Raw genomic sequence first — 27,544 nt, 5'->3', positions numbered from 1 at the left:
ACACGGTACCCTACAGAAACCAATAGCTTCTTGGCACAAGACGTAAGTTTCATGGGTCGAGATGTTGATGAAATTGTACACACAGTACCTGAATTTAAACTTTAGGAGCTCAGTATATATATTAACCACTTTCCTCCTCCAGGGATGACTTTCCTGTCTTCATTCATGGGGAGGTTTCAAAATCTGGCCTGTGATTATGGGGCAAATGACAGATCCATCTAAGGAGCTTTTTGCATCTGCTTTATTTCACCAGGGAGGAAAGGGGTTGATATGAGTGGGAGAGCGGATCAAATAGGCAGGAAAATGATCGGCACCGCAACTAATTGAACCACTTCCGCTAAGTGACATAAAAATATTCTAATATTAAGGATTATTTTACAACTCTATGGAAGTATGCAGTAATGCATCTCGCATTTGTTTTGTCGTAATGACAAAATGCACTGAGTCACAAGAGCCTGCCTTGTGTTAGTTATAAACAAAAATATATTTATATATATATTTATGTAACTACTATGTGCTTTAAAGAAAATTACTGTATGATTCAGCAGGGTTCTTTCCTTCTTTTTATCGCCAGGGATGTGCTGCCTTGAATGCCTTCTTAGATTGGAATCGACAATGAAATGGGCCTTTCGGACTGAAACAGCAAAAAATAAAAAGCGAAAACAAAAACCCCATATGTTTAGAATCCCTTAACATTTTTGTTTCAAAAACAATTAAGGAACTCTTTGGATTGTTTCCTTTTGTTTCCTTCAGCCAAGAGCAACTGTGGCTTCATAGGACTTCACAGTGGGCGGTGGAGGCGATACTTCTTAAAACAAATCAGATGTTTAACTCTGAGGCAGGGGAACCAGAAGCCTCCTTTGCCTCTCCCTCCTTCCTCACACTCAGCTAAAAGGCTGCGATTCTGTCACTGCTCATAGAGTGGGCAACCAGAACAAGGAAGAGGGAGGCGGAGTCGGAACCTCCAGGACAGGTAAAAGATTCATCCTGTAAAGTGATGAACTTGTTGGAACAGGTGGGTCTAGACCAGAAAAACAAAACCCTTTAGCCACATGTCTGGTGAAAAGACAGAAAAACCTCTTATTTTGTGTTTGTTTTTGCTCCTGCATCAGCTCCTTTTCTCAGCAAACTGAAATATTCATCATTGCTCTTTTGAGTGAATGGGTTCAGGCTGTGGAACACAGTTACCAGAGAAGAATATTTGAACCAAGGTGTAGATCCCTCGTGAACTAAAGCTTTATTATTTTTTGTCTTGATCCCTTTGCAACCCTGCACCTTAAGCCAACAGCATTGTAATCTTGTCATATTTCTGAGAAGTCCACAGGAGACGTGCTGAGTGAACTATAGAGGTCATTCCACTAGGGAAGTCTATGTTCAGTGGTAACGGGTATCCTCTATAAGTTTTAGGGTTTTTATTTTTTTAACCCTTCCTGGGCTGGGCTTGTCCAGAAATCTCATCTCCTTCTGACTACAGCAGCTTAGGGCTCCTGTGTGTGTGTGTGTGTACGTGTGTGTGTGTGTGTGTGTGTGTGTGTGTGTGTGTCTTAAAGGTATAGGCAAATTTTTAATCTTAACACCTGTAAGCCAGCACTGGTGCTGTTCTGTCCTAGAAATTTTAGCACTGCTCTGATACAATAAAACCTTCTTTCTCTCCAACTGGTTCAACTTCAGCATAGGCAGGATGGCCAGACCCTCTTCGAAACTTCATCGCAGGCCATCTGCTTGGGCGTCTCTAAAACAGAAAATGCAAAATAGTGAACACCAGGGCAATGGTCATATCATAAGAGAAATATATTTGCCAAATATTTTAGATGAACTTCTGATTTAAATTTAGTAACATATTAAATGATCTCATTACTGCCACGGTTGGCATTATACACACTCAAAGCACTCTCCATTATGGCAATAGCAGCACCTCCCAGGTGACAGTCCCTTGGCCATACCTCCCCCCATAGGACTGAGAGCTTCTCAAAGGCATGGTTTATGCCTTATGCATATTTATGTCTAAAAGACTCCGTAAGTGTCCAAATATAACTAAGCAAAAGTGAACGGTCATAAAAAACAAGTTTTCTTAATGTATAGCCACTGGCACTTTCTCTTCTCTGGAAGTTAATAATGATATCACTTCATTTCACTTATTAATTCACTCAAAAACTTAAGGCCATAAAATTCTACACAGTTCTTAGAAGTGTGCTTCAAATTTGGTGCTAGACTTCCTAGCAAAACAAAAAACCCCAAAACAAAACAAAACAAAAACTAAAAGATCTATCACATTAATATCTTAAGATTTTATTTATTTATTTATTTTTTTATAAATTAGTATGGTTTTTTTTTTTTTTTTTTTTAGAAATTCACGTTCTTTTATTTATTTATTTATTTTATTTATGACTGTGTTGGGTCTTCGTTTCTGTGCGAGGGCTTTCTCTAGTTGTGGCAAGTGGGGACCACTCTTCATCGCGGTGCGCGGGCCTCTCACCATCGCGACCCCTCTTGTTGCGGAGCACAGGCTCCAGACGCGCAGGCTCAGTAATCGTGGCTCACGGGCCCAGTTGCTCCGTGGCATGTGGGATCTTCCCAGACCAGGGCTCGAACCCGTGTCCCCTGCATTGGCAGGCAGATTCTCAACCACTGCGCCACCAGGGAAGCCCAAGATTTTATTTATTAAGCTAAGACTTCCCACAGATGTAGACACTGGTCCTAAAATACAGGTTATTTGTATTGACACTTCTCCCCAGCACTAGGTCCATCAAACAAACCTTCTGTGATTTACAAATAGAAGTGCTAAAATGAATTATTAAGTTCCAGCAGCAGAAGACACTAACAGGCATTTTGCGGCCACAGTGACACTAGGAACTGTTACTCCAATTATCAGAGTGCTTGCAATTTTGGAGTAAATAAAACAATAAATATTAAAGGAAGTTTATTTCTATCTAAAGCATTTCAATGTGAAAAATGTTAAATATCAGTGTAGATATACAGGCATTTAGCAGCTTTCTAGATTTGCCAATTACATTCCACTGTCATGATTAATGGCTGTAAAAGAGTTTTCACATCAGGTATGAATGACTATTAGCTCTACCTTCTGGAAAAATACCAATCACAGTCATTGCATCCTGCCTACTAATAATATTATGTACTGTCTATATAACATTATGTGGTTAGAATACTTTATATTTATTAGCTGATTAAGTCCCATGATGTAAGTGAAACTCAATTATCTTTACTTTCCAAGAGAAGAAGGTAAAACTGAGACGGCTAAAGGGCAAAATAGTGTGTCTTTGTTGGAACTAAAAATCATCATCAATGGAAATATACTAATCGTTTCTAGGGAGATGGACCCTGTAATTTATGGTCACTCCTGTTTGTGGGAAAATGCCAATAGGCTCACTCTTTATAACCCCCACTCTGGTTTCAGTTACTTCACAACTGGGCTTCTTAAGGCACAGCTGCCGTTGTCTTTCTCTGAGTGAAGCAGCACCACTAAGTCTGTTCTGAAGCCCGACCTTCCAAGGCCCACCTGGCCTGTGGGTCCAGCAGGCAAGTACAGCCCTGTGAAGCAGCACAAATTTACAACTCAGCACATAAAGACACTGTGTTACAGGTGACCATTAAAAAGGAGTGCGGATTATCATCAAGAAGACAACAGACAGCAGGTGCTAGCTAGGATGTGATGGAATGGGAGGGAATCCTTAGACACTGTAGGTGGGAGTGTAGATTAGTCCAACCACTAGGGAAAACAATAGGGAAGTCCCTCAAAAAATTAAAAATAGATGATCCAACAATTCCACTTCTGGTATATACCCAAAGGAAATGAAAACAGGAGTTTGAAGAGATAAATGCACTCCCATGTTTATTGCAGCATTATTCACAATAGCCAAGATATGGAAACAACCTGAATGTCCATCAGTGGATGAATGGGTAAAGAAGAGGTGGTATATACACAGTGGAATATTATTCTGCCATGAGAAAGGAGGACATCCTGCCATTTGTGACAACATGGATGGACCTTGAGCACATTATGCTAAGCAAGACAAGTCAGAGAGAGACAAGTACTGTATGATACCACTTATGTGTGGAATCTAAAAAAGTCAAACCTAAAAGAGTAACAAAAAGTAAAACAGTGGTTACCAGGGAATGGGGGGTAGGGAGATAAGATTGATGGTATTTAAGGGTATACGCTTGTAATGGGTATTAAATAATATTGTACTATAAGTATGTAACGCAATTAATGTCATTACGACAGCACCCATATCATAATATATAAATGTATCAAAGTAACATGCTGTATGCCTTAAATTTACACAACTTCAAATTTATCCAATAAAAAAATAAAAGGGAGCACCATTAATGAGAATGTTGATGATAATGCTTGTGAAAGTTATATTTTATTAAGCTCTTAGCCGTATTTCATGCAGTTAGCAGGCAATTTACATACACTATCTCATTTAATGTGTACAACTCAATCATTTACCTTTCGCACAAACCTAAAAAGCTAGCAAATGGCAGATCCAAAATTTAAAATGAGATCTGTCTACTTCCAAAGTTAATTCTCCCCACTATAGAAATTAGTTCTTAAAATTCAGTAGTTTGTGTATAACCTATCTCAGATTTGTGAACATGGCTCTATTTTTATTTCAATCTTCAACTATAACATTACCAACAACTTCAGCATTCTGTTAATAAGTCAGAATTACTAAGTTAATAGTTCTCTTAGGTGAAAAGACTGAAGGATTATTGATAATGTTTATCATATTCTTTGTGAACTCATCACAGAGGTTCTCAAGATTGAAAGTACAAAAATATTGGACAATGAAGCTTCCTCTGTTAACACAGCACAGACTTATTTTCTGAATTAACTGCATATCCTTAAAGAAAATTTCTTTTGATTTACCACTACTCATTGTAGAAAAAATAAATACCCCAACACGATTTAAAATCACTAGAGATCCTACTACCCACACATAATTTGGTTCAACTATCAGTGTACATCACTTATATGCATTTCATTAATGTTGCATTTCATTGCAACATTAAATCATTGCAAATACTGTTTTATGGACTCCTTTATTTCCAATTAAGAGCACGAAAAAATTTATGAACTATCCCTCTACAAAATTATTTTAAGTGTCTGTAGAGCAAACTACTTATAACTCAATATGATTTATACAGTCAATTTGATTCTGAGATTTTTTTCCAGATTTTTTGATAAAATAAATAATGTTACAGTGAATACTTTTGCTGCTAACCTGATGGGAATAAAATTATTGGGCCAAAGAGAATGCACAAATTATTTACTAAAAACACCTGAAATGTCTAACATGGTGCTAGATGCCATGTTGAAGGAAATATGACCAAAGAAAGGTATGAAACATGGTTTCCACATGGGGGATAAAAACCATTTCAGGGGAAAAGGATACATTGAGGTAAGACTTAATAAAGGGCTCAAATAAGCATTCTAAAGATGAGCAAGATAGAATAGGTATAATCCAACTACAAAATTATTCAAGACTCCTGTTTTATTTGTGCAAAACTGAAAATTTTATATTTACTCCTAGAGTTTTTGACCAGATGAAAATAGAGGGTATTTCCCATAATAATATGTTAAAATTTACAATGAAATCTAATAAACGTCATGCAACTGGGGTTTTAAACATTTGGTCCGATTTTACATTCTTTTACAATTCCTTGATATCTCAATTCTAGCCCTAAAAATACCAGAGTAATAAATTTACCAAAATTCTGCTTCCTTTCTAGAATGCTTTCACATATCACAAATCAATTATATGATCAAAAATAAATCACTTGATTTCTCTGGGCCTTTGTTTCCTTATCTGTAAAATGATATCTGAGGATTTGTCCTCTAAAATTGTAGGATCCTTATGCTTGCTTCCCTGAGATAACTGACTTGAACACTGGAGAGAAAAATTATTTTAAAACTCCTCAGGGGAATTCCCTGATGGCACAGTGGTTGAGAGTCTGCCTGCCAATGCAGGAGACACAGGTTCGAGCCCTGGTCTGGGAAGATCCCACATGCCGCGGAGCAACTAAGCCCGTGAGCCACAACTACTGAGCCTGCGCGTCTGGAGCCTGTGCTCCGCAACAAGAGAGGCCGCGATAGTGAGAGGCCCACGCACCGCAATGAAGAGTGGCCCCCACTTGCCGCAACTAGAGAAAGCCCTCGCACAGAAACGAACACCCAACACAGCCATAAAAAAATAAACAAATAAATAAAAATTAAAACAAAAAACAAAAAAAAACCTCCTCTGGGTCGTGGTTCTCCTGACCATTGTCCCTCCTGCCTTCTTCCTCCACTGACTTTTAGGATCCCTAAATTTACAGGAAATCTATGTAAATTAGTCCTAACGGAAGTTGTTTTCCTAGGTCAATCTGTAATTGTTCAGAGATTTCCTTATATAAATGAAAAAAGGGGGCAGTTCTGTGACTTCCACAGAATGACTGAATGTTTAGTTCTCACAGAACAATCTTTAAGGTTGGTGCTATAATATGAGACGTCTATCCAATGGACAAAGAATGGGCATCATGTCTGGCTCTGCCATGAAGTATGACGGACAGGTCACAACCCAGCATTTAATACTTTTTTCTTGAGGCTTAGACATGTCCAAATCTGTGTTCTTTTTAGAATGGCTAATTCAAATCGTTACGGAAACTGATGGGGGCCACAGGGTCATTTGCTAACAGAGCAGGATATATGCTGAAAATTGAAAAATTCAAACCAGACTGTAATGTTAATTCATTACAGAGATTCAGGGTGTCATGCCTTAAAACGTGACTGGGTGTAATGCGTGGGTGATCTCTAATTTCATTTCTGAGAATTATTTATGCAATTAATCAAATTCAGAAGTAAATGTTCACACTGAAATGTTGGCACTGGGGTAGGCCGTGAAAGCAGGTATTCTCCCTAATTACTCCTTCAGAACTATTAATTGAACAGTCATCCAGATCTGTCTCAATGGTCTGTGGCAAGATAATTAGCTGAAATATCCACAAACAAACCTGCAGGGTACCCTCCGTTAGCAGTGTAAACAAAACTGCAGCTGGAGACCTGTCTTCAAGCTCGGAGAGCAAAGCGGAGAGTGCTTTTTATGGGTTAGATGAACCCTTGAAAGGCAGTTACTAGGTGTGAGTGTGAAAGACAAGGGGTTAATTTTGAAATTCAAGGCCCAGCTAGAAGACACCTGTGGTGCCTGAAGGCGTTTGACAAGCAGTTGTTCTGAAATTTCTAGTATTTCTTCAGTAAACAGTAGGAAGTGGAAAGAGGCTGGGATCCTGAGGCACGGACAGCACCTTGGTCCTGTCACTTCCCAGCACAAGACTCAGGCACAGTCCCATGTTTTGTTACTTAGTTTCCCCATTTGAAAAATGAAATGAACTGGATGATTGTTTTCTCAAGATTTTCTTTTCTTTTTTAATAAAAAAAAAAAAAAATTAAGCCATGGACCCTTTGTTCCAATGAAATTTTACCTGGAAGCCCAAACAGGATCACTCAGGGTATAGGTCTCTCTTCATTGTGATGGAGGAAACCCTGCTCACACACTCCCTGAGCCCTGGGCGGGGTGGGGGGGGGGGTAGCTATGGATCCTATACCTTCTAGAGCATGTTTTTAGAAACTATAGAATGAAATCTGCGTTTCTCACACTTGCATACAAATCACAAGGGATCTTGTTAAAATGCAGATCCTGATTCAGCAGGTCTGGGGAGAGGCCCGGGACTCTGTGTTTCTAACAAGGTCCCTGGTGACGTTACTAGTCAGTTGGAACTGCAAGGGTAATGCTTCTCTACAGTCTCCGCAATCAGGAGCATTCTTGAAAAGTGGGTGGAAGAAAAAATATTGAACTTTAACTTTCCTTGAGTCTCCAGTGGATCTTCGTGGAAACTGATGTGTTCATACAACTGGGTCAACCTTTCCATAATTAGCTTTGATCACTTTTGACTGTCCAGAGGAAGGGAATCTTTTCTCTTTTTCATACTTCTAAGTACAAATTATTCTCTAATCTCCTTATTTTGTGTTGAATGTTATTTCAACACAGGTTACTTTCAGTTTTAAATCTGGGTTGCCAGATTCAGCCAGATTTAGCAAATAAATCTACAGGACAACAGTTAAATTTGAATGGTAGATAAACAATGAGTAATTTTTTAAAACTATACTTCCTGGGACATATTTATGCTAAAAAATTACTCATTGTTTATTTGAAATTAAAATTTATCTAAGTGTCGTGTATTTGATTTGGCAAACCTATCCATAGGAAAACACAATATAATGGCTCTGGGCCCTGGCCAGTCAAACTTGCAATCTAATTAAAATAAATGACTCCTATTTGTGGCTGTGTCTCTTTGCTTCATGAATTGTAGGTCACTTTTTTCTTAAAAAGAGTAACTCAAATGGATTTGTCTATCTTTTGGTGTGGCCAAGAATTCCAAGCAATAATTCTTGTGTGAAGCAAAGTCTGGGTGTTTTTTGTTTTTTGTTTTTAATTTTTATTGGAGTATAGTTGATTTACAATGTTGTGTTAGTTTCAGGTGTACAGCAAAGTGAGTCAGTTATACAAATACATATATCCACTCTTTTTTGGATTCTTTTCCCATATCGGTCATTACAGAATATTGAGTAGAGTTCCCTGTGCTATACAGTAGGTCCTTAGAAGTTACCTATTTTATATATACTAGTGTTTATATGTCAATCCCAATCTTCCAATTTATCCCTTCCCCCTACCTTATACCCTGGTAACCGTAAGTTTGTTTTCTACGTCTGTAACTCTATTTCTGGGTGTTTTTTTACACATTCTCTACTCATCCTATTTTGGTTGCTTTTCCTCATGTGGAAGTTGTTTTACTGTCCTGCAGTTGCCTGTTTTCCAACCTAAAATTATGACTTGCCAGTGGTCTGTTGCCTTCATTCTAGAACTGTGCTATGGATAATCCTGAAGAGTTAGTTAATACAACCATAGTTAATACATGCCCAAGATGAAAATTGTCCCAAAGCATGTGAAGAACAGCTATTTACTGGGAATAACAGAATCATCATATTACTCAGATAATTTTCCAAAAGCAAAAGTATTCTTAAAGGGGGAGGGATAGATCGGGAGTTTGGGATTGACATGTACACACTGCTATATTGAAAATAGATAACCAACAAGGACCTACTGTATAGCACAGGGAACTCTGCCCAGTATTCTGTAATAACCTAAATAGGAAAAGAATTTGAAAAAGAATAGATACATATATAGGTATAACTGAATTACTCTGTTGTACAACTGAAACTAATACAACATTGTTAATCAACTATACTTCAATATAAAATAAAAATTAAAAAGTAAAATAAAATGAAATTAAGTGATTCTCTATTGGCTCCCAAATTAAGTACAAATTCTTTAATACAGGAAGAAAGATCTTTCAATCACACAGTTCAAACACTTAATGTCCATTGTTTTTAATAGCCCAGTGGATTTCAGACATGACTAAAAATAACATTACTTGGGGAGATTAAAAAAAAAAGTATTGAAGTCAAAGCCCACCTTGGCCAACTGATTTAGAATCTCTCGCTGGGGCCCAGGCAGGTGGATGTTTTAAAAAAGTTCTTCGGGTCAGTCAGATGCACAGTGAGTGTTGAGAACCACTTTCCATGTCTACATCCCATGCTTTCCTACTCCGAGCTTTCGCCTGTGGTTTTCCCCTAAACTGGAATGCCACTTACTTCATCATTTTTACTTATACAAACGCTATCCATTTCACATTATTTCCAAGAAAGATTTCTGGATTCCTACCTACAGATTAGAAGTTAACTTTTCATTCTCCTGTGTTGTCTCAGACATTTCCTGATATTTTAGCTACATCTCTTGTCACATTTTAGCACACATTGTGGTTGTTTAATGTGGTTGCATACATGTACTATATGTATCTGTCCTTGGGGTCAAAGTCATATCTGTTCAACTCTGAAATAGCCATGGCAGTGGTGTACTGAAGATATCTGACATCTGGAGTAGATTCTTTTGGTAACATCTGCCTCCTCTGCAAGACAACATTATTTTCAGTCATAATCAGAAAAGGAAATGAATAATAATAATGGCCAGAAAAGAAGCAGACACTGAAAACCTTCCTGTTTCGAACTTCACAGATATAATCACACCAGCAAAAAACATTACAAATAAAAAACAAAACAAATATTACTGTACAAAAAGGGAAGATGCAATGACAATGTATTTTTGAAAAAAGGGGGAAAAGACAGATGAGGGAATATTGCCAAATGAGTGAGGACCATGTTCAGAGAACGATTTGCACTTTGCAATAATAGAATTGAAGTAACCCAAGTACTTTTTTCTTTGTCTTCACAACCATAGTGCCATCGTTCTTTCTTTTGAATCCACTGTTTTAACACAGATGCGTGTAGTACTATGTGGGTTGGAGACCCGTTGATCCTGAACACGTACAAGGAACTCCAGATTCTTATGGAGTCATGATTCAAAAGAATTCATTTATTCTCTAAATGAATGCATGCAGCTGAGTCGGCTGTCAGGAGCCAAGCGTGTAACTGGGAGTTCTCTGAATTAAGTTTCATGTAGAAGACCACATTCATCAAAGGAAAAGTAAGAAAACTGTGCTCAGTTGAAGTTTACATATATGCTATGTTAGTAAAGCTCAACAGTGACTGAATCAACTCTTTAGACCTTAGATCAGCAAAAGTTTTTAACACAATTTAGAATTTCAGGTACACAGTGATAATAAAAATCTCACCTTTTTTAGTCAGTTCTATTGTAATTATACCATTCTCTATAGACAATGTGCCCCCTTATGACCTGCACCTGGGGCAGATTGCTCTCAAAGCCCTGTCCTTGGTTCCGCATTGAGCTACCATGTCTAGCAAAGTGTGATGCACAAGGAGATTCACGAGTGTTCGTATAGACTTGCATAGATCTTCTACAGTTTATGGCCCGTGAGAGACTCAGCACACAGAGACTTTTTTCCTCTTTTGACTTCAACCCATTATTGGGCATTTTGTTGCCCCACATGAGAATGACTGGTTTATAGTGACTGTTAGCGCATTCACGTGGATATAACTGCATTCAGTCAGCCAGTCAAATTTCCATTTAAGCACCTATATGTAAAACACAACACTGAACTTAAGGCATTTAAAGTATATTAAGGGAAAATAAGGTATCTGCATACAAAAGCTTGAATACACTTGAAGCTAAAAATGCAGACAAGAGATTTGATTACTCAGTATAAGGTCAAGTATGTGCTGAAAGTATTTAAAAGTAAATTTTATGCGTTTGCAGGAAAGAGGTCTTCTTTTGGATTTGAGTCATCAGAGATGGTTTCATGAGCAGATTGAACATGAGGCTAGAGGACAGAATGAAACTCAGTGCAGACTACTTGCCACTGGTTTCTTGCGCTTTGTTTTTCCCCTCTACTTTATCCCCTCCAGCAACTTTAATAACTTCAACATTCTCTTCTTCAGGATTCCTCCTCAGTCGTTTTGAAAATATCCACTTTTATCTCTTCTATATTGCTTCTATATTGCTTCTTCTATATTGCTTCTATATTGCTCTATCTTATCTCAAAACAGCCACCTCCAAGGCCTGGCCATCTCATGGCACTGCACTACCTCTAATTCCTTTAAATTAAGCTCTCCCACCCTTATCTTAAATCCTCATCTCCTACATTTTCCTGTTCCAGACCCTAAGCTGTCACAACTACTGCAGAAAAAAGTGACATATTCGCGTTAACCGAGCCCCAAAGAATTGAGGTGGGAGATAGATGGGCCCCAGGCGGAGCAGATGGAGTTCGTCCCCTGTGGAAAGAAACTCAATAATAGCAGGAAAATTGGAGAGGCCGAGCCCTGCCCAGATAAGAGACAAGAGACCACATATTCTCATTCTCGAAGTCAAGGAGACCTTCCCGACTAGGAAGCTCCTTGGAGGTCAAAAGGGGAGTAATGCCAATCTACCCATAGGCCTCTTTGCTGGAATCCATCTTGGCTAAGAGATGCACGTGCACACATGGGAGAATCCTGAGATATACCAAATGCGGACTCAGAACCAGGCAAATCAAAGTGATTGGCCAAAGGAAACCTGGAAGAAATGCCCCATATAAGTGATTCAAACTACCACGAGGGCGCGACTCTCTCTCTGAGTCCCCCCATGTGTCTGTCCACATGTACTCTTTTCCTCCTAATAACACTTCACTTGTTTCACTACTTTCCGTCCTTGTGGGGATTCTTTTCTGCAAAGCCGTAGGGCCAGGGCCTTGTCGCTGACCACTGGTCTAGCGGCTGGGACTCGGTGCTCTCACCGCCGCGACCCGACCTCAATCACTGGCCAGGAACTGAAACCCTGCTTCGAGCAGCTGCGGGCCGAGGCCACCTGAGATCAGGATCCCACTCTTTCCATTGGGAACTCAGTGATTCATTCACTCTTCTCTTGTTAAATCCTCATGACACACCCAGACTCCATCCAATCCCAATCCGTGCTGTCCTCTCTCAATCTCATATTTCATCACCCATTTTTACTGAGAAGATGAAGCCATTAAGGTGCTAACCCTTTCCCCTCTCTCTTCACTAAAGCCCTCATATCTACTCATCCTTTCTTCTTACCTGAAATAAAAAGATAGTCTTCCTCCTTGCATAGTTAATTGCATTTCCTACTCAATCCTATCTCTACTTCATCCTTCCCTCCTTCCCAAGCACCTTAAAAAAAAAAAATCCGTTCATTTTTTTCTTTACCTTATGCCTATACTCAACATCAGAAAACCAAAAAACCACCTTTACTTGATGTTTTTTTGTAGTCTCATTACTAAATCTCTCTTGAATGTCTGACTGAATCCACTGCCTTCACATTACACCACCATTTTTACCCCCTTAAATCTGATGTCTGCTCCTTACCTTGAAACTGCATCCTCACAGGTGACAAATAATCTCTTTGTCAAGTTAGTACCTTTTTTCTCTCCTAATTCTTTGGTGTTTCTAGAGTCCTTTATACTGCTGCCTACTCTTCATTTTTGATACTTTCCCTTTTGCTGGTTCTCTATGACGGTATATTTTCTTGCATCTTGGGTTTTTTTCTTTTGTTATGCCTTTCTTTTTTTTTTCTTTTACCTTTTACACTTGTCTCCTTCCCTGGTTTATGAATGCTAAATGTTAACATGTCCTAAGAGAGCCACGAGCTCTCTGATCTCTCTTCCCCGTAGCATTCTTTATTCTCTTGGGGTTCAATTCTCACTATTGTAACTTCCACATTTTCTCACTCGACTGCTTTATCTTAATCCATTCCTTTTCTTCAGTTGTTTTTTTGAAGAGGCCCAATTGTGATTTGACCATCAGCTCAAACCAAACATGCTTAAAATCCACCCGCATCACTTTCTTTCCTAAACTAACTTTGTCCTCTGATGTTTCTAATTCTGTGGCTAGAAAATTTAATTTCCCCGCGTCTCAGATTTTGTACTTTGGAATTATCTTTGCTTCTTTCTCTTCACCCCACACATTCGATTCAAAGAATCAGGATACTCTCCCCACCTTCACCACAAATTAGCTATAGGAGTTTTGGAATTGCTTAATTTCTTGGACTCTCAGTTACTTTCTCTGTAAAACAGGGATATAACAAATGCCTACATTTACGGACCTCATTGAGAATCAAAGATAATTAATTGAAAGCACTTTCAGACACAAAGCTTTAAGCAAATGAAAATGGCTAAATTCTATCCTCTGCCTTCACATGGCTCTTGAAGTAGCCCCGTTCCATTCCTTCTATTAATACCCTAATTCAGCTTGCAGCTCTCATCTCACACATGAACTACCGAGACAGCCTTCTAGCTCTCCTCTGCGGGTCTTTTCTCCCTTCTCCAGCTGTCTCCAGCCCCCTTCCCCAACCCCGTTTTCAACTTCTACTCCTTTATTACATCACTCATGCTCACTGCCCAGAGAAGGAAGCCCAGATTTTGCAGTTAGTTCTTCAAAGCCTGTCACATGTAACCTCCATCCACATTAAAGCTACTCCCAGTACTTGTCTGTAGATACCAATATATAGTTGAATAAATCAATCCATCTTGCCCCTTCTTGATTTAATGCTTTTGTAAAATCATAACATACTGCTCTTCCATGTGAATGGCGTCTGCCCCTCCTCTTTGCTTAGGCACAGCCTGGCACTCTTTTGAGACTCTGCTCAAGTACTGCCTCTTTAATGAAATTCCCCCTGATTAATCTCCCTCTCTTTCCTAAGAATTTTGCAGTACTTGCCTGCACTATTCAGCATGGAACATACCGTTGATGTTCCTCATATTATTATTAAATTCCCATGTGGCTATTTGGTCTTTAAAGTTTTTATGTTCTATGATTCCACCTATATAATAAGCTGGCAAATATGATTATATACAGGGTGACCATATGACATTGTCCAAATTAGGACACTCTGAGAGCAAATGGGAGAACTAGTAACAACTTATATCAGACAACAGACATAAACTGGGTTATATGTTTCCCCTAGTTACACCTCTGCGATATTAAGAACATCTACCAGATTGCATTTCACAAATAGGAGTTTCAGTTTTGATTGATTTTCCATGATATGAGCTGAGAAGATTCCAGGCTTCTTTGGTATTAGCTTATAATATTATGTTGATAATGCATTTGGCAGTATCTTTTGATTTTTTGAACCACACTGCCATGAGTGGTTGTTGTCTACTAAAATAGAGTAATAATTTGCTATTAGACAGGCAATTTACGCTGTGGAAAAGTAATTTGCAGTTGAGTGTGAAAACAGGCCAGGTCACTGGTGCCCAGTGACTTGGTTAAAAGACAAGATAATGCTGCCCTGCTCATAAATGTTCTAATAAAAGTCGAATGTGAGTTAGTGTTGATCTGTACAACAATAGGACTGGCTGTGGTCCCGAAGAGGCTGTTCTCATAAGGTAACTTGTATCTAGAGCATCACTGGGCTTCTCAGTGAGGTGAAGGGAAAGTGGCAAGTTAAACTCTCATCAGCCGTGACCTTAGGAACGGTAAATGACCAGTTATTTCCTGCCCTAAAGGGATTGCATGCTTTAATCCACATTTAATCACAAGATTAGGAAACAACCCAATTGAATGGTTTATGCCATCAAATCCAAGGGGGGACACTATTCATGTGACGATTTAGAGTAATGCTTATCAATCAAGCCAGGACAAAAAGAGATCTGTAATATTCAACTGGTATTTCATGACGTGTTTAATTTGTATATGTTTAAATAAAATTAAAAGGTTTAGAAAAAATTTAAAAGGCAGATAGCAAACCTTTTACCTATTTAAGGTACTATAGGAAAATAGATATGCATAATGGTATATCTTTTTTAAATTTGAGAAACTCGATCTATTTATTTTGGAATTTTGGATACACACTATCTCTTTTCAAGTCAATTGAGAAATTGAAATAAAAAATAATGATGATCCTACCCATAAAAAATTGAATCACTGTGTTGTACCACTGAAATTAATATAATGCTGTACATCAACTCTACTTCAATGAAAAAATCAAAAGGGGAACAATATAGCATTAGTATGGCAGAAAAATAAATGTTAAGGAATATCTGCTGTACAAGATCAGTTGAAGGGATATTACAGATGCATTCATAACTGTTTTCATACAATGTTACAACTGACTAATATCAGTGTTTAATCATTCCTTACTTAGAGCCTCCAGCGATGTTCATTACTATCCTTTACAAAGATTCATGTAATTTCCACAAAGCTTAGCTGAAGGTGCGAGACATTCATCCTGTGATAAAGAAGTAATGGTCACCATTGGAAAGATACTACGTGAGCCAGGTTACAGCCGTGGAAGTAACTCCAACGTTCACAGCATTTTTAAAATGAAAGAAAGAAAGAAAAAAATCAAGATGCCTGAGATAGACCAACTAGAACCTATAAAAATGACTCTTTTTATTGCACAATCAATGGTATTATATCCAGGGGTTGAGAACATGGTTTGTGAATTATTTAGATAACTCTAAAGCACTTTTTCCCTTCCTTTTTATCATTTGGGTAACTCACCAACATTTGCATAAGAAAGGAGGGTAGGTATGGGAAATAAATGAACCTCTCCAATAAATACAAGAAGGGAGGAATGGGAAAAAGATGAATACCTCCAATAAATTTTGGTATTTATATAATTTTTGGCTAAGACTAATGACCATCTTTTAAAAAATAGTGCTTTTAACACTGTGCTGATGAAGGCAGTTGGGAGTCAGCAAATTTGGTTTTAATTCCTGGTTGGATTACACGAGAGGTTAAGGAATTGACCAAAAGTCACAAGGTTAATAAATTAAAAGCTAGCATTTATGCAAGGTCTGTCCTCTTTGCACTGCACTCTTTCTACTGCATTTAACTGGTTCCTGCTTCTGTTACTATCAAACACTAAGGCCTCAGGCAAATCACTTCCCATCTCATGGGAAGTTATCCGCGTTCTCATGTAGAAAATGAGAAACTCGACAAACACTGGTTCTCTGCTTACTATGAGCCTACAACCTCCAGTTAGCCTTATATCTGATACATATGTGCCAATAATTTTTAAAAGGGCAATATTTTAAAATCAACATTAGTTTTATGCATTTAAAACATATGGTGAATGACTCAACTAAAATATACCAGTAAGATTTACATTAAAAATATCTTAATACATCATCTTAAAACATCAGTGCTGCAAATTCAAGAGTTATTTATATTTCCAAGTATACAAATGTTTATTCAGGGAAATGAAGTCTAATTTCTCTTTAGGTGAGACATGTAATGCAAAAGTTGTGAACCACTGCATTTGATTTTTCCTTAAATTTCCTGCTGTCTTCAACTTTCTATCATTTCATGATTCTGTTTATTGAAGTTCTACTTGGATTATTTTAGATGAGACTATTTATTCAGCAAATATTTATAAGTATTGTGCTTGTCCTGGGGATAAAAACAATGAATGAGACAGATGTGCTGTCTGTCCCCTGGAGCTACTATATGGTTATTAAAGTTCACTCAGAAGTAAAATAAGATAATACAATGAGGGAAGTCTTTCTGATTTTGTTTTAAAGACAGTCCCTTGAAAGAACTGATCAGTCAGTTCCACCTATCAACCAAAGTTAATAGAAAATAATTTCAAATCTCATAACATCTGGTTACTTATTTGTCTCACTGAAATATCATAAATCATTTCATTAAAAAAATAGATATATACTCAGTTTTTCCAATTACACTAAATATATTCTGCTAAATAGATTTTACAGTTGGTAAATAAAAATTTAAGTCCAAAAACATAATTGTTTAGTTTTTAAAATATATTTTACTTTTCCTCTTCTGTACTTCTGTAATTTTTATAGACAATATATGTCTTGTATAACTTTATGTTATTATAGTTTTTTCCTCCAATAATTTCATTTCTTTTACATTTGGATTTGTCACTATCAATATATTTATCACCTTGGTTTTCTTTTGACTTGAATTTGTTCAACATCGTCAGTGGTTTTTAGTCCATCTGGTTCCTTTTTTATATACCTCTCTTTCTAAACAAATTCTAATGCAATTATGTTGTTTGTCAAAACATACCCAACCCAGTGATTTTCCCTGATATCCCATTATCTTAATGAATTTATCACGTGGCTTTACATCCACTAGATGGTAACTATTTTCTCTATTAATAATCCTTCTTTTAATTTTTTCACTGTTTAATAAATTGAAGTTTATTTCTTGTTCACATAATAGTCCAAGACAAGTGTTCCTATAGGCAGGCAACTTCCTTCCATGCATGGATCAGGCTTTTTTCAACTTGGCTTCTCCAGTCCCTTGGACTGTGTATCCAGTTGGTGGAAGAGGACGTAAGGTGTGTAAAAGACACATCCAATTCTGAAAGCCTTGACTTAAAAGTGGCCACATCACTTACTGTTGGTGATCAGTAGTCAAACGGCCACACTCAGATGCAAGAGAACCTGGGAAATGTAATCTTAAGTCGCATAATTACTCACCAGTCACAAATCTCTACTATGGAACTGGGAACACAAATTATGCTGAACAGTTAGCCATCTGTGTTATTCAAATTTACCTCTTTTTAATGGCCTATATGAGGCCCAGAGATTTACAAATATAAAACACTTAATACAGTATATGCCAGATCAAAAGCAATAATAAATATTACTACTTGTAACATTATTATTTTAACACTCAGTGAATGAGAGATTAGAATGTGCATATATAAATTATGCACATTATCATGAATATACATAATGTATAATTATTATATAAATTAAAACATGCATGTATAAATTAGCAGCTGCATTTGCTTTTTAAATTAAAGTATACTTGACATATAATATTAGTTGTAAAATTGGCAATTGCATTTAAAAATATAAATGGAGGAACATGTAGAAAAAATATTGTGAACATTTTCTAAACAATTCCAAAATGTTTGTTGTCAGGTGAAGGAACCTGAAACATGAGATGCATATTCCAGCAATAGCCACCTTCAAATGTACAAAGGACAGTCATAGGGGAAAGTGTACAGAAGTTTCTGAGTGGTGCCAACTGAGTTCACAAGTTCTTGTTTGATATCTCTTTTGTCATTTTGTTTATTTGAGTCTCTTCTGTAATAGATTTCTCAGGAAAAGCTCATGAAAACAACATTGCCAGACTCTTGTATGTTAATAATAGTTTACTGTGCCCTTTATACTTGAAAATTAATTTTGCTGGATATAAAACCTTGGCTTACATTTCCTTTCCTTTAATATTGTGACCCCATTTTCCTATGGCTTAAAAAATTGCTGTCAAAAAGTTGATGATTATCTAATTCATATTCCCTTAAAAGTCAGGTGTTCCATTTGTCTAAGTGCACAAAGGATTTTCTTTCTTTCTTTAAAAAAATCATCCTGTGATTTTAGTAGAATAAATTTTAATGTTAACCAATTGGTTTTGGTTTTGGTCAATAATCTCAGGTACACACTGTCTTCTTTCAATATTTAGATTTTTTTTTTAAGTTGCAGGAACTTTGTAAAAAAATCATAGTTTATATAATTTTTACATTTTGTGTTTACTTATTTATTGCTTTGGTTTTCTTCTTTAGGGATTCCTATTATCCACATGTTGGGTCTTTGTAAATCTTCAGTATTTGTCATTATCTCTCAAATCATTTTTATCTCCTTCTTTAGTTCTTTTCAATTTTAAACTTTTCTTTCTTTTAACCTTTTATTTCTTCTAGGTCACAAAGAATTGTGTTTATTTGCTCTTCTCTTATTCTAGTTTTTTCTCATTTCCAAAATGGTTTTTTCTTTTATTTCTGATTTTTTATTTTATTTCTAATTCTTAAGGATGTTCACCACATTTTTTAGTTTATATAATGCCAATTTGAGTTGTTCTTTAATGTTATACATCATTTTCTTAATGCTTTTTAGCTAGTTTTGAAATAGTACTTTAGAGTTTTCAGTAGATTTTTAAAGGCATGTCTTTCTGATATGCTTTCACTAACTGTAGGGATATATTGGGTTGGCCAAAAAGTTCACTGGGGTTTTTCCGAACATCTTATGGAAAAACCTGGATGAACTTTTTGGCCAACCCCATAATTCTGCTCTTTATTCTCTTTAAATTGTAGTATCTTTGCAGGGATTTCACCTCCATATTTTTCTTCTGCTTCTTTTTATTCACATTTGGTTTCTCTGGACTTTCAGAAAGAGGACTGGCTGAAGTAACATCAATAGTTTCAGAGTTCCCTCTTCTGTTGTTCTTCAATTGTATTAAAAACATATGATGGTCACAAAGCACAGAGCTGATCTCCCTGTGCTATGCGGTTGCTTCCCACTAGCTATCTATTTTACGTTTGGTAGTGTATATCTGTGCTTTGTGACCACCTAGAGGGATGGGATAGGGAGGGTGGGAGGGAGGGAGATGCAAGAGGGAAGAGATATGGGAACATATGTATATGTATAACTGATTCACTTTGTTATAAAGCAGAAACTAACACAGCATTGTAAAGCAATTATACTCCAATAAAGATGTTAAAAAAACAAACAAAAAAACAAACAAAAAAAACATATGATAGCTTGCTCTCTGATATTTCCTGACTCTGTTTCCCTGCATAACTTTAAAAGAACCTCCCCCCGACTCCTGCTTTTAAAACCTCTGCTGTCTCTATCCTACTCAGTTCTGAATCCACTCCCAGGGTTTTGTCCTAGCGTGGGCACTGTCATGGAAGATGGCCGGGACAGGTCAATTTTGAGAATTCTTCAAACCAAACCACTCTAGCTCCTTCAGAAATTTATACATAGGTCCCATGCACTCACCTGCAACTGGGGTTGGCCCTTGCCCTTCCCATTTCTTGCTGCTGTTCTCACATTAGCCTGCTGTATTTTCTAGTCCATGCCTATTGGCTATTCTGTGGTTCTCCTGTTTTCATGCCTGTTGGACACCTTGTTGCTACCCTTTGCTTTCTCACACACAGATATGGACAACATTCAGGTCCTGTGGATATCGGTGGCTTGTTATTATCTGCTGTATTTGAGGGTTCATATTTATATTTTGGACATAAGTTGTCAGCTGGTTTTGTTGTAAATGCTGCCCACAAGTTTTTGACTTTGATATCCAGTTGTTCTGTCTGTTTTTATCTGGATATTCTGGAAGCAAAACATTTATGCTGCTACCACCACTAGCAACTTCCTAGAAACTTCCATTAGTACTATCTTTTGATATTTAAAGGACTTTGTTTTTGCATTTACTGTTAAATCACATCATTTATTACTATAAAGTCTTTCACAATATTGATTTGAATGAAAACATCACTGAGAATACTTCAGTCTTATACCTACTTTTCATTGACAAATAAACAGGCAATTATTGTTCTACTATGTGCTGAGGTAAATGAATGACTGAATATGTATATATATTCATATATATTAGGCTCATAAAGGCAGGAAGGCAAGGCAGATATACTTATCTGTCTCTTTACTACTTGGAGGTCAATAAGAGATAACGATATATTTGCTTAAGTGGAGATTCATGGAGGAAAGATAACTAAGTAGTTGCAACTCTCCTCGTATCTCCTCCTGATCAAGATTGGGTTTCTACATTCTGTTCTATGTCAGGGAAACAGATTTGCACCTGCCTGTAATGTGACTCAGCTGCATCATTTACTGCACGTGGGAGTTTCAACGTGATGAAATCTGTGTCTTCTATAGTTAAGAGAAGGGTGAGAAGAAAAAAGTACTTTGCCCACTAGCAGTGATTATAATATGAAGATATTAATGATCACAGATTGAAATAAAATAGGAATGGGAAAAATGCCAACTAAAATTTCAGAAAAAATTTTTGAATGAGAATATTAAAAAATTCCCTAAGGCTTCTTTGCAGTGTGAGGGAAGGAAACAGAGTAGCAGAAATGATTTTAAGTGGCTGGAGCTTACATGTTATACCAAAAGCTCTCAGAATAGTCTAAATCTTAAGAGAAAGGGAGAAAAAGATGGAGATAGAAAGAAAACCACAAACGAGTTTATTTCTAAGTGCAAAGTGCCAAGTATGCTTTGCTTCTCCTACCTATTTAAAGAAATCATACATATTTACTCGTCAACCTCACCTCTTAGTAAAACTTAAGTTCATTTGCTGAGAGAACCATGGGAGAAAGCAAAATAGCACTTTGTATCTCTGGCTCTATGTTACTTTATTCTATTTCGAGTAACCCTTAGTGGGAAAGATTTATTTAAGGCACTTTGTACCCGGTTGTTACTTTCCTGATAAATTCCTTTGTTTTTATGCAGACCTTTAACTAAAGACAAACTGGAGCCTTGCTTGTCCTGCAGCAACATAAACATGAAATCTACCAACTTCCTTAAAAGGTGAAGAGTTGGTGGGTCCCCTCCACCTCAGAGTATTACCTCATAACTAACTATATTCTCTGGATAGGAGAACTATAGTCTTCCTTGTAGTCTTGTTGTGTGGGCATGAGTTTTACTTTTTCACTTTGGGTTATGAAAAAATAAGATGTCTTCAAAAACTGGAAGATTGTGTGAGCAAACACACAATCATGCTTTCTAGTTTACTTTGCCATTTTTGTATTTTTCTGAAACATATACGACTTTGTGGGTGGAGGGGGCACCAGAATATTCAAGACTTACAGGGATAGAACAAACCTTAAATTCATTCTAGTGCACACACATATATAATGCTTAAATACACTCTATGAAGTCCTGAATAAGGGGCCTTCCTGAATGCTTAAGGACCTCTGGTGATGAAAAGCTCATCACCCCAGAGCCTCTGAGTACCATCTCTGGGTACCTCTGATTATTAGAAAGTCTGTATTTAGCTCATATTCGTATCTTCATAGCTTCTCCCCAGAGATCCTCATGACCATCCCTGAGATCCATCCAGAAGAAGTCAGACACCTCGTTCATGGGATAGCCTATCAACAGTGGTGGGAGTTACCATGCTCCTCCTTCTAGACTTTTCTCAGCTAGAACTTCTCCTTTCATTCATATTCCAGGCATGAGTCAGAAGTCTGTAATAATCATTCTCCTCTAAACACATTTAAGGTTGGGTATGTTCCTCCACTGTAGGGGTACACTTATCACTTTTGGTGAGATGCCTTCCTACTCTTCATGAAACATATGATACATTTTAATATTGACAGCCATATATTATAAATTACAAATTTTGAGATTGCTTTTCACTAAAATTCAATGTTCTTTATCCTCACACTACATCAAATTTTCTCCACATTAAACTTGTACATATTCAAGATGCAAGCCCAATTACCAGCTACTGAATCACAGATATTTCAAGGTCAACAGCAAGGAAAACTTGAAAAACTAAGATATGTGACATAAATTCAGATAGAAAACAAAAAGTCACTGATACACAATTAAAAGAAGATTATCCCTTACTACAATCCTAGAACTTTACATTGCACTGAGATTTAGAATAATCATCATAAATCTATTTTCTTTTTATAGAAAAAAGTTTTCTCCTTTTAACGGAACAAATATCATTTCTCCTTTCAAAGTTTTTGCCAAGGATAACACTGGTCCCAGAGTCAGTGTTCACAAAAAAGTTTTTTAGAACAGATGAATGGCTTTCTCATTAAAATATAAATATTGTAATTAGCTGAAAGTAGAAACAGAACTAATAATTCTGACTCTATATTCCCTTACTATATGATGTCAGAAAAGTTGTTTTAATTTTGAATTGAAAATTATTTTGTTTATATTAAGAAAGTTTTCATGAAAGCATCACCTCAAGAAAATAGAGCAAAATAATCTTAATCCACTTGCAAATTAAAAGTACCTTTGCCTAATCATTTCTAATGGAATTACAAAGACCATGATTATTTCTATCATTTAAAATACATTTCTTTATATTTCTGTTCTCTAGATTCTGAATTCTGAATCTTCTAAACTCAAATTTTAAAATTTCAATTTTCTTACAATCACAAATAATTCTATTATTTATTTATAAACCAAAGCATGTCATGATAATCAAATTATTTAGTTTAGTTGTTTTGTATTTCTGTCAGAAAAAAAAATTATACTATGTGGAATTGGTGGAAAAATAATCTATAATTGAATAAATTTATTATTATTGCAATGCAATAATTATTGCTAAAATGAAAGTTTCTATTATCTGTCTCCACAAATAGACAGACTTGAGTATTTATTTTAACAAAAAAGTTACCAAAGTCACAAGGAAGAAATTACTCAACAGTTGGTACTATAAGTAGAGCAATCTTCTTTTAAAGAGGCTACAGAAAGAAAAGACTGGAATACCTAAAACTTACATCATATACTTAAAATGACACAATTCAGGTTTACAGACGCCCAAGTGGACTGTAGTTCTGTGGGTTTTATTTATTCATTTGATTCTTCCATCTTTTACGGGCTTCCCTGTGGAGGTTTTATATACATGTATAAAATATACATATTATACACATATAAATATACATAAAATACACATATATAAATATGCATGATATAAATATAATATGAATATATATGAAATTTATTTCATGGCTTTATGCACTATGAAAAATAGTAAGTTAAGGAATGGTAATTAAGAAGCAATTAGAGCAGAGAGCTCAGTGAAATATTAAATAGTTTATTCACTATTTTTAATAATTCTCCCTGATGAAGGGAAGAAAATATTTTAGTTTTAGGAATTTAACTTAAAACGTGGTATCCAGAAGAGTAAATTAAAGACAATACCTATAGGGGCTTCCCTGGTGGTGCAGTGGTTGAGAATCCACCTGCCAATGCAGGGGACACGGGTTCGAGCCCTGGTCTGGGAGGATCCCACATGCCGCGGGGCAACCAGGCCCGTGAGCCACAATTACTGAGCCTGCGCGTCTGGAGCCTGTGCTCCGCAACAAGAGAGGCCGCGATAGTGAGAGGCCCGCGCACCGCCATGAAGAGTGGCCCCCGCTTGCCGCAACTAGAGAAAGCCCTCGCACAGAAACGAAGACCCAACACAGCCAAAAATAAATAAATAAAATAAATAAATTAAAAAGAAAAAAAAGACGATACCTATAAAAGAAATCTTATTTTGGTAACTGTGTAAATAAGGGAATCACCATAAACTTGAACTGATGTCTCAAAAACATTCAGTGATGCACATGAATAAGATTCTAGCATCTTAGAACAGATACACAAAGAGTGTCTTAAAAAATATGCAAACCATTTTCACCTTTTTTCCCCTATATATTGCTAGATTTCTGGAAATCTGCCATCTAATAAAACAGCTTCTTTAACGAGGGTGTCAAACCATTTCAGCTAGGTTTTGCCTAATCTTTCCTTCTTCATAGCAGTTCACCAAAAGTGAATGCCAGCTTTTGCCTCCTCTAAGAAATAGAAATAAATATTTTGTTTCAATGAATCATTTTTTCCTTGAGTTTTCTTTAAGACTGAAATAAGACTAAGGAATGCCTTAAGGGCAAACTCACTTATGAAAAAAACCTGTGACTTCAAGCTAAAAGGATCCTTTGGTCTCTGAAACGAATTCTCTGTCTATGGCGCAGGCCGCCAACGGGCCATGTCTTCCTGCCTCCCAAGTGCTGCTCATTAGGCAGCTGCAAAGCCAGACGCCAGACTTTGAGCAAACACTTCTCCTCCCCAGCACCAGCCTCTGAGTCCTTGCCTGGCTCCTTTCCTCTGGCTTCTTTCCTGGCACCACTACTGACTGCCAGGAAAAGTTGAGGGCCACAGCTGCCCGTCTTCCTTAATCATATTCTCCATGGGTCCTTGTTATTCCCAAATATTTCTTGGGGTGAGGAATCCCTTGAGTGACAAACTGCTCAGAAGTCTGTGGTTATGCCTCCGCTGTGGCAGCGCAGCCTACTGGCCAGGAAGAGTCCTGAAGTCAAGTACTGGCTCTGAAATCAGCTTTGACATGCCCCAGGAGAACAGTTTCACCATCCTGGGTTTCTGTCTCTACATTGGACTTGCCTCCAACAAAGGTGGAGAAAGGACACTTCCCACTTAGGTTCCAGGAACAGAGGGCTCTGCTGGTTGGGTGCCAGGGATGCTCAAAGTTGCAGAAGAAAGAAGACTCATCTTTTGAAATGTTATCTTTGGTGGAAGGATGGGGGGCAGAATCATTTTTTTAAAAATTTACATTAAACAAATGTGTCTATATTATAGAGTGTAATGCAAAATTCCCACAAGTTTTTAAGACAAAACATAAACCCGCAAGGAGATGTAGGTAAGGCAGATACTGGAGGGAATTCATACACTTTATTTTGAAAAAGTTACAAAATCCCTGGGTTGCATGCATGCTGATGTTTCTTTTTGTTTCGACATCCTATGAGTTTGAGGATAAAAAATACTGGGAACTTCCACTAAAGGCAGATAGTTTGGTCCCCTGGAAATAATACGAATTTTAAGGCATGATATGAACACTGACTGGTATTTAGACATTTATGTCCAGGTTTTACTGTGAAAACCATCGTGTGACTTCAAGTTCACATCAGTATGCACAATTTAAGAATGGTGAGACTGTCTTGTCCTTCAGGAAAATTAACTGTTTTGGAGAGCAGTCTTATTTACTTATGCATGTGTATGTGTATGTATGTATCCATGTATGTATGTGTGTGTATTATAAATATCTACCCAGAACTGATTATTACCAAATTTGAAGTTCAGGAACAAAGATCATCATAAACTCTTATATCCTTCATTATCTGACTAATAATATCTTAGTGCTCAAAAAAGGTTAACATTTTCTCTAAGCATTTTATGAGGACTGCCTCTTCTATAACTAAACATTCAACTTGAAATCCATACCTAGCTTAAAATATATTTATCTTCTCTCTCTCCTCACTAGTATGGAAGCTGCATGACAGCAAGGATGGTTTCTTGTCCATTTTGTTTATCTCTGTGTCTTGGGTACCTGGCTCATAATAGGGGCTCAACAAATTCAAATAGATGAATGAATGAATGGTCAACATATCAGATAGCTCTGTCAGCCATCTCTCTCCTCAAGCATCTAACTTCTCCCTTGTGCTGAAAATCACCTGGTTTTCTACTTTTCAAAAATATGGAGAGAATCAGATCTTCTGTCTAACCCCCTCTTCTCTGCAAGGTTTTCTCTATAAACCAGCATTGTCCAGTAGAAATAGAGTGTGAGCCATCAACATAATTTTAGAAGTGTCTAGTAGCCACATTAAAAAGTAAAAGTAAGTGAAATTAATTTTAATAGTATATTTTATTTAAGCCATTATACCCAAGATATTTTCATTTCAACATGTAATTAATATAAAATTATTAATGTTATCATACATTCTACTTTTGAACTCAAACTTCAAAAACTGGTGTGTATTTTACATGCACCTTATTCCAGACTAGCCACATTCCAAGTGCTCAACAGCAACACAGGGCTAGTGGCTGCCACACTGACAGCACAGTTCTGTCCCTGTCTTTTCTCCAATCCTCAGAGTAAAAATTATAATCTACTCAGAGACAAACTCCATTACCATTGCATTGTCTTAGTGCTCTCCTGAAACATGAAGGGCCTTGTTCCTATAATTCTCTACCATCTTTAAATGAGTCCTTTGTACTGATTTCTTTCTCTCTGAGGATGTTTTCAACAGTGCCTTACAGCATCAGCAGCAGGATAGGGTATTCTTAGTTTTTGCTTTTCTATTATCAAAAATCTAATATTTTACTCATAGAATCTATTTTGCCAAGGTACTGATCATCTTTATCATCACAGTCTTACCGTTTCTCTTCATTTTTATTAATATAGAACAGTCACATCTGCACATAAATGTCTAAATATCAGCCATTGTTTAGAATACTAAAGAAAATTAAGTGCAGTGTTCATCATGAATTCTTTTATTAAGATTGTTAGTTGAAATTATTTTGTTTATGGTCCACATAGAATCCTTTCATGGGATTGCTTTTTTCATATGGTTACCACTTTATACTATGACTTTCGTGGCCTTCGATTAGATTACATTTTCTGTATCTGATTTAAAAATCTTAAATAGTGATATGTGATAGTATTCAACAGTGCAAACATTTATGTCTGTAGCCCATATTCATGCAATAAAAATTTATTATAAAT

The 27,544-nt window shown here is 36.8% G+C and overlaps 1 protein-coding gene across 3 annotated transcripts in view; it reads right to left on the bottom strand.

Annotated features, from left to right (window-relative positions):
* Positions 1-222: 222 nt before the first annotated feature.
* Positions 223-27,544, bottom strand: part of PLXDC2 (plexin domain containing 2) — a 407,490-nt gene continuing 380,168 nt past the window's right edge. For all 3 annotated transcript variants that reach the window (XM_068561117.1, XM_068561123.1, XM_068561106.1), the window contains one exon: positions 223-1,732. In XM_068561117.1, coding sequence (XP_068417218.1) covers positions 1,616-1,732 — 117 coding nt within the window. In that variant the 3' untranslated portion in view covers positions 223-1,615. The remainder of the gene's footprint in view (positions 1,733-27,544) is intronic.

The sequence above is a fragment of the Eschrichtius robustus genome, chromosome 1 (genome assembly GCF_028021215.1).
Source record: "Eschrichtius robustus isolate mEscRob2 chromosome 1, mEscRob2.pri, whole genome shotgun sequence".
NCBI classification, from domain to species: Eukaryota; Metazoa; Chordata; class Mammalia; order Artiodactyla; family Eschrichtiidae; genus Eschrichtius; species Eschrichtius robustus.
This window is presented reverse-complemented; position numbering and strand designations above follow the sequence as displayed.